General features: G+C 40.8%; 1 protein-coding gene across 1 annotated transcript in view; it reads left to right on the forward strand.

Annotated features, from left to right (window-relative positions):
* Positions 1 to 13228, forward strand: part of DNAH11 (dynein axonemal heavy chain 11) — a 329965-nt gene that overhangs the window by 138192 nt on the left and 178545 nt on the right. Inside the window, 5 exon segments of the mRNA XM_021689842.2 lie at positions 1148 to 1342; positions 2256 to 2333; positions 4225 to 4374; positions 7458 to 7622; positions 8668 to 8816. Of these exon segments, the coding sequence (XP_021545517.1) occupies positions 1148 to 1342; positions 2256 to 2333; positions 4225 to 4374; positions 7458 to 7622; positions 8668 to 8816 (737 nt within the window).

Consider the following 13228-nt stretch of genomic DNA (forward strand, 5'->3'; position numbering starts at 1 on the left):
CTCTGTTTCACATAGAATATCCTGAGGACTGGCATTTCTTATGTTATAAAAGATAACTATTCTTGAGTATAAGGATATAAATACAGGAAAGAAAAGGGGATTTTCTAGGTGCTTTTGAAATATCAGCTACAAAAAATATTTTGGCAGTCATAATCAAATAATTCAGCAATCACTGGTTGATTTCCTCTGAGGAACATTTAGGGAATCTGATTAATTGATTTGGGAAATTAATCCTGAAAAGTCTGCGAACACATGATCTCATGGAGCAAAGTGTGTTCCTCTCATGGGCTGTACGATGAGCGTGAGGAATGGAACAAGCAGAATTGTCGCCTGACACCAGTGAAATGCTCAGGTGGTTAGTCAGAGCTGCTGGGGCAATGTTCTATCCCTGCTGGTGAGAAACAGTAACAGCCTTCTCTGAGTTTTTTGGAAGCGTTTTTCCTTTATTACAGAGTGAGAATAGTGGATATGCAACACTGTACATATTCTGTACGGCTTGAGAAGCTGAAAAAATCTATTCCAATGAGTTTCTTTTCACGTTAAAGGATACTTACATAATTTTCTACTTCCGTAATACTTCTTTCTCTTCCTCTCAGTCATAATTAACCACTGGGTAGGGATTTTCTTGCATTTCTTTGCTGTGTTGTTATTGTTGGATTGCTTACCTTTCTGTAAAAGTCATGCTGATGTTCAAGTTACTGCTTTTAAAATCTAAAGCCCTCTTTGGTTTTCAGCCAATACAGAACAAATACGCAAACTAAAAATGGTTCAGTTTATCACTCTGAGATTCTCAGAGATTCTCTTTGAACAAAATGATCCGATGGGCCTGGTTAATTTATATCCTGGAGTCTGAGGATCAAGGAGGGAAGGGCCTCAGACTCTCTGTCAAGATCAAAACAGGGAGTTGCAGGAACAGAGCCTCCTTCCTGACTTGAGTCTGAGGTTTGTGATATCCGCAGAGCCTTCTCGTGTTCTGATATGTGAACCTGGAAGCACTTACCCTTCCTATAGTTAGAGTGCCATCCTCATGGAGGACCAGTATCAATATCCCATGCTTTAGATTTAAGGTTTAAAAATAACATCTTCAGTTGTCAAGCTGCTTATTACACCCTGTATCAGCTTCTTCAATAAAGTGTTTTCTTTCTAGGTACTCATGAGAGCATTGAGGGACTTCAATTTGCCTAAAATAGTGACCGACGACATTCCCGTGTTTCTGGGCCTGGTTGGTGACCTCTTTCCAGCCCTGGATGTACCCCGGAGGAGAGCGCCACACTTTGAACAGATGGTCAGGCAGTCCGCCCTGGAGCTCCACCTGCAGCCTGAGGAGAGCTTCCTTCTTAAAGTAAAAGGAGCATGTGCTTTTCATGGCAGCTCTTGGGATTTGCAGTGAGAATTACTCTATTTAAGTGATCTTTAACCAAAACATTAACTTACATATTCCACGGACCTTCATGCAATCTTAATATGTTCTTTAAAGCATTCTAACCCGACAGGCTTTACTACAGTAAACAGAAATAATTATTTTGTAGTTCAATTCTGTGAGAAGGAACATACGAATAAGTCATGGTTTTAAGTGTAAGCATGCTTTTGTTCAGTTGGTAAAATTTCTTCGTTGTTCTTGGTGACATGCATCAGAAATTAATTTTGCTCTCTTCTCTCCATCTTAGAGAAACTTGGAAGTAAATCCTTAGTACATGCTTTTAGTGGGGAAAGAAATGTCAACATATGTGACATCTGACTTCTCAAGGGCTTGTCCATATGCATGCTCAATTTTGGTGTAGCGAATACACGGACGTTAAAATACACTTAGAGAGTATCTCTTTTAGATACTGTCAAGGATGTAAGTCATTACTCAGGTGTGGGTAATTAGCCTTGTACTGTTTTTGTTCAGCACTTCGTGAAGAGTCATTGGTTTTGTAAGTAATTCCTGCCACATACCAAGTACTAATGTACCCCACTCTGCCTGTGGCCATGACTCACTGAGTAATGGTTTGTCTTCATTCTTACTCCCATGTTGTACTTGGGGAGATTGAGGAGAAACTGTAGTTTGCACTTGTCATCTATTTTAACTTTCCTGGAACATAATTTTGTCAGTGGGAGCTGGCTTGAGTTGTCAGCCAAGAATTAAGCAAAAAATGGGTAGGGATTTTTTTCAGTGGGTGGGGGCAGCCAGGTTCTTGTTTTTGTGTTTTTTTGCTTTGTTTTTAAATGACCAACTCATTAAAGGAACCAGTGACTGACTGTTTGGTCGGCAGGTTGTCCAGCTTGAGGAGCTGTTGGCCGTGCGGCACTCTGTCTTTGTGGTTGGAAATGCAGGCACGGGAAAGAGTAAGGTATGGTAAATTGACTGTTCGTTTTCAGCCACGGAAGGAACACATTTTGGTCAGGCATATTTTCATTTCTCCTGAGGAGTTCCCTTCGTCAAAGTCCCCCATAATTTTGAGTTGGAATCCGAGCCTCTGATACTCCTTTTTGATCCATGGACACTGGTTTTTTTTTTTTCATATTAGCAGCAGGGAGAATGTAGCACATAGAACCTTGTGTTCAAATAGGAAAAGCAAGCTAAGAGAAGATTGGGCTTTCCATATTTATCAAAACTACTTTTTTTTTATCTCTCCCAAGTTATTTTAGATTCTCCTTCCCCTATCACTAAGAAAAACCCAAATATTTTCCTTCAGTACTTTCTCAGAAGCAGAGCCCTCTGTAGGGGCAAAAGAAAACTTGAAAAGCAAGGGAGACTGCAAAACCCATATTTTGGGGGTACCTGTTATGTGCTTTGCTGGGTGCATTATGTGTAATTTATTGTGCACGGCAATGATATGCTCTGGGTATTATTATCCCCATTTTTTACCTCCCTACTTGATTTTGTTTGATCTTACTGACAATCCTGGCAACATACTTATTTTCTTGGTTGGCAGACGGTATATGCAGAACTGCATGCATTTTAATTCAGGGTGCTTGGGTATAAACATATTGAGTAGCCAAAGACTAAAAATAATCAGACTGGGCATATAAGACTTTAGAGCATGGGTGTGTATAGAACTTGCCAGTATTTAGATCCGAACCCAAAGTGGGACAATTGCAAAGGGAGGCCTAGTATCAGAATTTTCTAGTGAAAAATGTAAGAATTGAAATATTGAAGTAGATAACTGATAGACCTGTAATTATTTTGTTAGAGTAAGTTTCAGATGTGGGCCATGGTTCAGAGAAGGATAAAATTAAATTCTATTATTTCCAGTAGATTAATGGTTTCTAAAAATACAAGCTTAATGTTCCTAAAGCATTCAATTTCTTTCATCTAGTCTTCACTGATTCTGTTCTATCCAACCTTTACTTAAGCTGATAGAACTAGAACACTGGAGCTCAGGGCCGTGTTACTTAGCAACTTACTCTTCCAAAGTATTTGGCAATTGTTTATCAGTCCTTTGAATGCCTGTGAGTCGATTAGGAAATGATAAATATCTAAAATAAAAGTCATGGCTTTTCAGAGAAAGCAAAAAGGATAGTTGGGACAGATATTTGGCGTAAGGTGTCAGTTAATTAAACAGACATAGATAAAGCATCTATCTGGTAAATTCTTAATCCTCAAGGCTTCTTTTGCTCAGTTATCCAGATGAGAGTTTCTCAGCTGCGTTCACGGTTGCCATGCTGGGTCTGATTACTCTTTGTCATGGAGGCTGTCCCGTGTGTTCATTGTAGGCTATTGAGCAGCATCCGTGGCCTCTGGTCAGTAGCATGCCCTCTTTCTCAAGTGCAGAGCATCTCCTGCTAAGAACTATTGCTTTAGGTCCCTGGGTGTTAGAACATGTCCAAACTAGCATCACAGGCGTCACCTGGGACGTTATTAGCAATGCCGATCCTTAGGCCCTGCCATCTGTGTCTTAACACCCTCTGAGCAGTTCTGATGCGCCTACCTACAGGCAGAGTGGATTTTCATAACATGAACAGGAACACTTGTTCACTTATTTGCACACAGGGTTAAAAATTTTAAGTGATAGAGTGAGTTCCTCTAGTCTACATGGTTCAAAGAATCCGGTGAAGAGATCCTAAGAGATGGTAGGAGTACATTTTTCAAGACGGTAATGAAAATGTGCACATGTCAGTTTTTCCCCATACTTAATACACACAGAATATCTAGGGAAGGAAAATCCTTTAGAAATCATTTGCTTTCCATTTGCTTTACAGGAGTATTAATTTTCTTAGCTTTTTCCTTCTTCCCTTCAGATTTTGAGAACACTGAACCGAACATATGTTAACATGAAACAAAAACCTACTTGGAATGACTTAAACCCCAAAGCTGTGACAACAGATGAACTCTTTGGTTTCATACATCACGCTACTCGAGAATGGAAAGATGGCAAGTAGTATTTCCCCGTTACGAGCGCAAAAATTTTTTTATCCAGAAAACCATTTCTCAGTTCAGGCCAATTTCAGTCATAGTGGTAGATTTATTGTTTACGTGTTGGCATTATTGGAAATGGAGTAGCTCACAACAGCATTTATAACCAGTAAATTAAAACCAGATTTGAATAAGTGGTCAATTTGCATTCAGCAAGTTTATGCTTGGAGCTGTGTATTTTATCCCATGTTAATTATATCGGGGCTCCCTGTAAACCAGGCAAGAAGTGAACTTGAATGCCTCAGGAGAATTTGTAAAGTATCTGATGCAAGACACGGACTCAGTTTCAGGCAGACATTATTCTAGGCACCAGGGACGAAAGTTAAGGGGACATGTTTCTTGTCCTGAAAGTATTTGCAGACGAGCAGATCCTTTTGTTCAAATCTGTTACTTCTCATTTCAGTAAATGCACTAACGTTGGCATCATCTTTGAGTCCTTTCTCCCTTTCACACCTTACATCCAACCTCACAGCCAATCCTTTAGGCTTTACCTTTAAATAATCTATTGTCTTTCAGTACCCTTTGCCTTCTCTGTCTGGTCTCCCTGCAGTTCATTTTCCACATAACAGACAGAGGGCGCTCTTCAAAATACGAGTTCCCTGCTTGCAGTTTCCTGTGGGTTCCATCTCCCTTAGAATCCAACCTTTATCCCAGGTTTACAAGGTTCTATGAGATTAGAACCCTCATCCCCCAGCTCCGATCTAATTTCCTGTGCTCTCCTCCTCACTTACCATAATCCATACACTCTGGCCTCCTTGCTCTTCCTTGAACATGCCAAGCATCTTCCCATCGAGGGCCCCCTGCCTTGATGTTCCCACTGTTTGCAGCCTTAAGTTATGGAAGCGTCTGGTCAAATGCCACATCAGAGAAGGCTTCGCTGAGGATCCTGTCTATAGGAGCATGCCTCCCCGTTCTCTGTTTGCTTACGATGTGTATCCACTCTTTCCTTAATTTGGGGACAATCAGAATTTACTCTTGGCCTTTCCATCATCTTTTTTTAAGGGACTGTGGCAGGAAAGGACTAATACCAGTTTATGCTGAAAACCTGTGGAAGCCATTCAGCTCAATGATCATTACAAAACGTTGCTGGCTTTTTTTTTTTTTTTAATGAGTCATGGTAGTAGGTTTTGCATACTGTTGTTGATTTTTGCACAAAATATTTCTTTTTTTTTAAAGATTCATTTATTTATTTGAGAGCGCGAGAATGAGAGAATGAGAGAGAGAGAGAGTACATGAGAGGGGGGAGGGTTAGAGGGGGAGAAGCAGGCTCCTCGCCAAGCAGGGAGCCCGATGCGGGACTCGATCCAGGGACTCCAGGATCATGACCTGAGCCGAAGGCAGTCGCTCAACCAACTGAGCCACCCAGGCGCCCTGCACAAAATATTTCACAGGAAACAAAACCTTCCACATACGTGCATCAGAACAGTTTTTCTCATAATATTATATACTTGAGTTTTGAAAAAGCAATGATTATTAAATACATCATGTAATACAATGTCTGGAAAAGTAGTGACAGCAAAAAGGACTGTGGGTTTAAAATATTTTTATCGGGGTGCCTGGGTGGCTCAGTCGGTTGACCGTCCAACTCTTGGTTTCGGCTCAGGACGTGATCTCAGGGTCCTGGGATCAAGCCCCACGTCCAGCTCCGTGGTCAGTGGGGAGTCTGCTTAAGGATTCTCTCTCCCTCTCTCTTTTTCCCTCCCCTCCAAGATAGATAAATCTTTAAAAAATAAATAAAATGTTTTTATCTTCTCATCTTGTAAGGTACTAAGCCAATGACCAAATTTCTCAAAGAAATGTAAAACACCTCTGAATTAGCTTCAGAATTCTATCCCATGAATATTGGTTATAGAGAAACAGAGAAAGGTTAAATAAACTAGTATTTGGCCTAAAATAGATACTGAATATATGTACATGGAAAAGGATAATGTCTTCATTTGGTGTAAGTTTTGAGCTGCACGTATGTTACCCTCTATAAATCCCCACACATGTTCTTCAAGAAAGCTACTGTCATCTTCACGGAGCTGTGGGAAAGCCTCCGAGAAGGTAAGGCGCATCCTCATGGAAGTGAAACCTGCCCATTGGTCTGCAGTCTAGGTGTAGCTCAAAAGGTATCCCACACTGCCCAGCAGAAAGAGGCAGCAAATGTACCGCAAATTTATTTACTTAATAAAAGAGCTTCCTATAGAAATAATAGCAATATATTTTAGAAATAAACAGCACACAACTCTATTCTCTATTAGGATCATTTACTCTTTTTTTTTAAATTCAGTTAGCCAACATAGAGTACATCATTAGTTTTTGATATAGTGTTTAGTGATTCATTAGTTGCCTATAACACCCAGTGCTCATCACATCCCGTGCCCTCCTTAATGCCCATCACCCAGCTACTCCCCCATGCACCTCCCTTCTGAAACCCTGAGTTTGTTTCTCAGAGTCAAGTCTCATGGTTTGTCTCCCTCTCTGATTTCCTCCCGTTTAGTTTTCCCTCCTTTCCTCTATGATCCTCTCTGCTATTCCTTATATTCCACATATGAGTAAAACCATATGATAATTGTCTTTCTCTGATTGACTTACTTCACTTAGCATAATCCCCTCCAGTTCCGTCCATGTCAATGTAAATGGTAGGTATTCATCCTTTCTGATGGCTGAGTAATATTATCTTGTATATATGAACCACATCTTTATCCATTCATCTGTTGAAGGGCATCTCAGCTCCTTCCACAGTTTGGCTCTCATGGACATTGCTGCTATGAACATTGGGGTGCATATGGCCCTTCTTTTCACTACGTCTGTATCCTTGGGGTAAATACCTGTAGTGCAATTGCTGGGTCATAGGGTAGCTCTATTTTTAATGTTTTGAGGAACCTCCATATTGTTTTCCAGAGTGGCTGCACCAGCTTGCATTCCCACCAACAGTGTAAGAGGGTGCTCCTTTCTCCACATCCTCGCCAACATTTGTTGTTCCTTGTCTTGTTCATTTTAGCCATTCTGACTGGTGTGAGGTGGTATCTCGCTGTGGTTTTGATTTGTATTTCCCTGATGGCAAGTGTTGGAGCATTTTTTCTTGTGGATCATTTACTCTTAATGTATAGGTCTCTTCTCATCCATTCTGCGAGAACAAGCGAATCTTAAGCATGATGGACCAAAATGGATCATCCTGGATGGAGATATTGATCCCATGTGGATTGAGTCACTAAATACTGTCATGGATGACAACAAGGTGAATAATACCTTTTAGCTAAACAAATATCACACTGGGAGTGTAGGAAGATCTTTTCACTTGTTGATTTGAATGCTAGTTTTTAATCATTAACCTAATGTTCTTTATGTAATTGCTATTTTGGTAAGTGGCACTATCCTGATAGTTCTCTTAATTTCGCTGGTAAAGAATTGAAGGGAAAGACATTTTTCTTGTCTGCATAAATTTAACCACCTTTAAAGAGAGATATACATCTGAGAATTTAGTTCATACACGCCTCACCATTTTCTAAGAGCCAGGCATAAATTATTATGTCTTTGGTTAAGTATGCAATACTTGGATAGTAAAAGGACAAGTTTGTGCCCTATGTAAATTGATGAAATGTAGCTATTAAAATTAAGTAATTCCCATGGCTACAGAATGAGTGTAAATGCATTTCTAAGCATTTTGCTGTGGCTGATCCAGCATTCCCAACAAAGACAAAAAGTGATAGTCCAGGTCCGGGAGACAGCACTTAAAGCAACACAAGGTCTGTGGTTAGGGTCAGGAGAAAGAAATAGGCAATCATCCTTGCTACAGAACAGAATTACTAACCCCCTTAAATGAGCGGTAATTACCGCTTTCTGCATTAAGACATTGTTCATCATAAAATGTAGGTCTGAGATCTTTATACTTGCATGAGTTTCTATAGCACAATTGGTAATTGTGGTATTTCAGATTCTAAAGAAAGTTTATTTTTTTGTGTGGTATGCAGGCCTTTTCATGTAATCAACTCTTAGAACAAATGTCTCCTATTTAGTAGTAATTACCGCAGACATTTAAAGGTTGGCATGAATGAGTCCGTATTGGGGAGTTTGTTCCTCAAGGGTCAGTGAGCTCCCCTCTGGGATTAACTGAGATCTTTATGCAGACCGCTCTTCAGACTCGGGAGAGTGAGCTCATTGCTTTTGGCACTTGTACCGAGGGCTCGGGAGAGGGAGTACTTGGTGTTGTTCTGGTGAGTTAGCCGCATAGCCTTTGCCCCCCCAACGACAGTGCCTCTTTTCTGCTGTGCTGGTCTGTCCAGGTGCTGACCTTAGCCAGCAATGAGCGCATAGCACTTACCCCCTCCATGAGGCTGCTCTTTGAGATTCATCACTTGCGGACTGCAACCCCGGCTACTGTTTCCAGAGCTGGTATCCTGTATGTGAACCCACAAGATCTGGGCTGGAATCCGTGAGTACTGCTTTTTTTTTTTTTTTAATTGTGGTAAAATATTCATAACCAAAAACACTTTCACCATATTTAAGTGTACAGTTCAGTGGCATTAAGTACATTCACATTGTGAAACAACCATCAGCCCCATCCATCTTCGTAGCTTTCTTCATCCTCCTCAACGGAAGCCCCGTCCCCATTAAACAGTAACCACCCAGTATGCCCTGCCCTCAGTCCCTTTCTCCTTTCTGCCTCTCTGAATCTGATTCTGCTAAGTACCTCTTATAACTGGAATCATACGGTAATTGTCTTTTTGTGGCGGGCTTATTTAGCTTAGCGTAATGCCTTTAGAGTTCATCCATGTTATAGCATGTTCCAGAATTTCCTTCCTTTTTAAGGCTGAATGATGTTCCATTGTATGTATACAACACATTTTGCTTATCCATTCATCTGTTGATAGGCACTTGGGCTGCTTCTACCTTTTGATGGTTGCAAATACTTTTGTGAACATAGGCATACAGGTGTATTTTTGAGTGCTTCCAATTATTTTGGATATATACCCACAAGGGGACTTTCTAGATGATGTGGTAATTCTATTTTTAATTTTCATTGGAGCCACCATACTGTTTTCCATAGTGGCTGCACTATTTTGTGTTCCCTCCAACAGTGTACAAGGTTCCAATTTCTGCACATTCTCGCCAACACTTGTAATTTTCTTTATTTTTTATGACAGCCATCCTAATGGGTGTGAAATGGTATGTCACACTGGTTTTGATTTATTTATTTCCCTAATGATTAGTCATATCGAGCATCTTTTCATGTGCTCATTGGCCATTTGCGTATTTTCCCTGGAGAAATGCTTATTTCAGTCTTTTGCCTAGGTTTTAAATCTAGTTTGGTTTTGTTTTTATTGTTGTGAATATTTCCTTTTCCAGTCTTAGGTTTTTTGTTTTTTTTTTTTTTATTTTAAAGATTTTATCTATTTATTTGACAGAGAGAGACACAGCGAGAGAGGGAACACAAGCAGGGGGAGGGGGAGAGGGAGAAGCAGGCTCCCCGCAGAGCAGGGAGCCCGATGTGGGACTCGATCCCGGGACTCCAGAATCATGACCTGAGCCGAAGGCAGTCGCTTAACCGACTGAGCCACCCAGGCGCCCCCAGTCTTAGTTTTAAAACTAAAATTTTATGTGATCATTTGAAGAAAGTATTAGCAAATAAATTGAAAGCTAATTGAATAGGCTAATTTAAAGAGAATGAAATTAGCACCTGTATGATTTGTCAATTTTAGTTGGACATTACCCTGTTCACACCTTGTACAAGTTAAGAACTCAGTATTTGTCAAATAAGTGAATAAGTAATAACAATAATTCATATGGAGCACTGAGACATAAATAAATCATTTATATAAATATATTAATATGTCCTATAAACACATGCATATTCGTATGTATGTGTATAATAGCCACACATGAATAGCGGTAATGCTTTGATTCAGAACAGGTTGACTGTGCCCCCCTGCTTGCTCTTCAGATGCTTACGCTTCCCAGAATTCATCCTGGAGGTCATGTGTTGCCGCCCCTAGCATTTCCACTAGGAGCTGCGGAAATAATGCTTGACCTCCGCGAGTGACACGTGCTTGTGCCCGGTGTGCTGCTGGTGCCAGAATCTTCTGTTGACCCCAGACACTGTCCGGGCTGTGCAGGCTGACCCCAGAGCCACTTCAGTGGGCTCCTTGCCATCCGGCTTCCGGTTGGCTTGGCCCATGAGGAGACCTGGCAGGAAATGAGAGGGAGAGAGAGGAAAGTGAGGTCAGGCTATTTATTTCCCTGGCTCCCTCCCTGCAGCGTCGCATCAGGATGACTGTGTCCCTCGATGGCAGGTCACTGTCCTCTAAAATGTCTCTGTACGATCCGTCCCTTGCACACTGTGGTAGTCCTTCGTTCCCTTGTCCCTGCACGCACAGGTACGCTAACCGTTCCTCAGTTGATACCTGTGGCACAGCTCTCTCCCTTCGTTTCCCTGCTCCATGCCCACCTTTGCCTTCTAGATCCTTCTAGATCCTTCCCTGTTACCCTGATTGAGGATGACCTCTGTTCCCTGCCAGATGCTTGACTGATGGCACTTCTCCAGGCTGCTTTCTCTGGATACTGATTTGTTCGCTCGAGGTCTCACCACAACAAAGTAGAGTCATGCCCACGCTTCTGTTTTCACAGGGTTTTATTGGATCTGTCTGGGGAAGGGGTCATTTTCAAAAGCCTGAAAAGGAGAGTTCTTCTTGAGCTAATAGGTCCTTTCCCCAGCTAGGATTCAGACTGTCTTCTAGGATGCTCCTATGGGTTTGGGGCTGGCTAACAGACAATCTCCAATATCCCTTGATACCCCCCCCCTAGACAGAGAGCAGAGGCATTCCCCACACCCTGTTTCCTTCAGGGGACCCCTCACCCCTCTGGGTTTGGTCTGGCTTCAGTCATGAACCTCACAATTCCCAGGGTCTCAGTAGCATCACATGGAGATTCGTGCTAATAAAAGCTGTCTAAATCCTTATTTCAAGAAGAACTTTTATCTAGTAAGTCAAAGAGTCTTACTCGATTAGAAAAAACACCCAATTTGCATTCCTATGAAAGTTAAATAACTCTGTCTTCACCATTACACTTTATTTTTATGGAGGTTTTTCTTTGATCCAGGATCAATGGGTAAGTTTTAATTTTCATGTGTGTGACCACAGACTCATTATCCAAAATAATGGGAATCTTCCCTAAAGGATACTTTTATATTTTTACTTCCTACCACCAGAATCTTTAAATGTACTACAGAAAAGTGGCTTTTTCAGATTGGGGGATATGTTTTCACTCCATATTTATTGGGTACATTGCTACCTTTAATGTCATAATATTAATTACAGGGTAGCTTTGCATGTATTGACTCATTCAATCCTTAATTATGTTCTGAGATAAAATTATCAACCTAGTTTTCCAAACCAGTATCTGAGGTCTCAATTTCCCCCAACTTTTTAACTTGAGAGTGTTGAAAATTACAGTAAATCTGAAATGGTAGTAGTACACTCTACACTTTTTTTCTACGGTACCAATTGTTAGCATCGTCCTACATTTACTTTCTCTCTGAATGTACACACACTCTCTCACACAGGCATAGAGGCGTATTTTCTCCTTTTACTTATTTTTGCAAAATTATCTGCAGACATTAAGCCCCTTCACCACTGTGAACTTGAGCATCTCTTCCCTAAGAACTCTAGGATATTGTCCTACATGAGCACAGTACAGTTAACATACTAAAATATTTGTTCTGGATACAGTATTATGTGTTAAACAGTAATTTTTCAAATTTTTTCAGTTAACTGAGAAATTTCCTTGGTAGGTTTTGTCTTTGTTTTTGTTTTTTTTTAATCCAGTGTCAAAACAAGGATCATGCATTGCATCTACCTGTCTGTGTTTTCTCCTTTAATGTAGAATATCCTCCCACCTTTTTCTTTCATGACATTGACAGTTTTGAGGGTAACCTGCCAGATGCCTAGAAGAGTGACCCATTGGTGGTTGCAAGGTGGTGACTTTCTAATTCATTCCTTCTATTTACGTAGATGAGGTGACATTTTCCTAAAAGAATTCCTCCCCCTCTTTCCTCCTAATCCCCTCCTTCCCTCACCTGTCTTTCTCCCTTCCGTTTTCTCTCTCACTTTCTCTCTCTCTCTCTCTCCCCCTCACTCTCTCTCTCTCTCTCTCTCTCTCCCCCTCTCCCTCTCCCTTTCCCTCTCCCCCTTTCCTTCTTCATGGGCATCATTTTCTATTCATGGTTTCTTTTCTTTCAGTTCAGTGGGTTAGAATTCATTACCAACATGATCCTATTGAATGCTCGCTTTGTCCCAAATTTGCCAACAAGAGCCCCTTCCAACCAGCCCCTTACATGTTCTTTTTCACTTTTTCCTCCTCAGTCTTGGAGCGCTTGGCTTTCTGGCTAGCCAACATGATTCTGGCTCCTTTCATTCTTCCTTCCCCTCGCCTGATTCCGTCATTTCTCCAAGGTTTTGTATAAGGAATGGTATTTAGAATCCCAGATAACGATGCTAAGTGTGCTCATTGCTACCGATAGGCCATTGCTTTTAGGCTCTTTCAGTGAATGGAATTAGGAAATATATTTTCTGAATTCATACTGTGGGAAACCCTAAGTTATCATGGATAGAAGAGATGATAAAATAGTTTGTTTATGGTATCTCCCTGTGATTCCATTTAAGGAATGAAAGTAGTATCATTATCATGTAAGCTTCTTCGACATTTTTTAAATTCACTGAGCTATTCTAAAAAATAATTTTATATCCACACTTAACAGACACAGAGCATATCATGTCAGACAACAAACATCCTTAAAATCACATGAGCACATGACTGGCTATTGAAATCAAATACTATTCTACTTCTCAG

Source organism: Neomonachus schauinslandi, chromosome 12 (genome assembly GCF_002201575.2).
Source record: "Neomonachus schauinslandi chromosome 12, ASM220157v2, whole genome shotgun sequence".
NCBI lineage: Eukaryota > Metazoa > Chordata > Mammalia > Carnivora > Phocidae > Neomonachus > Neomonachus schauinslandi.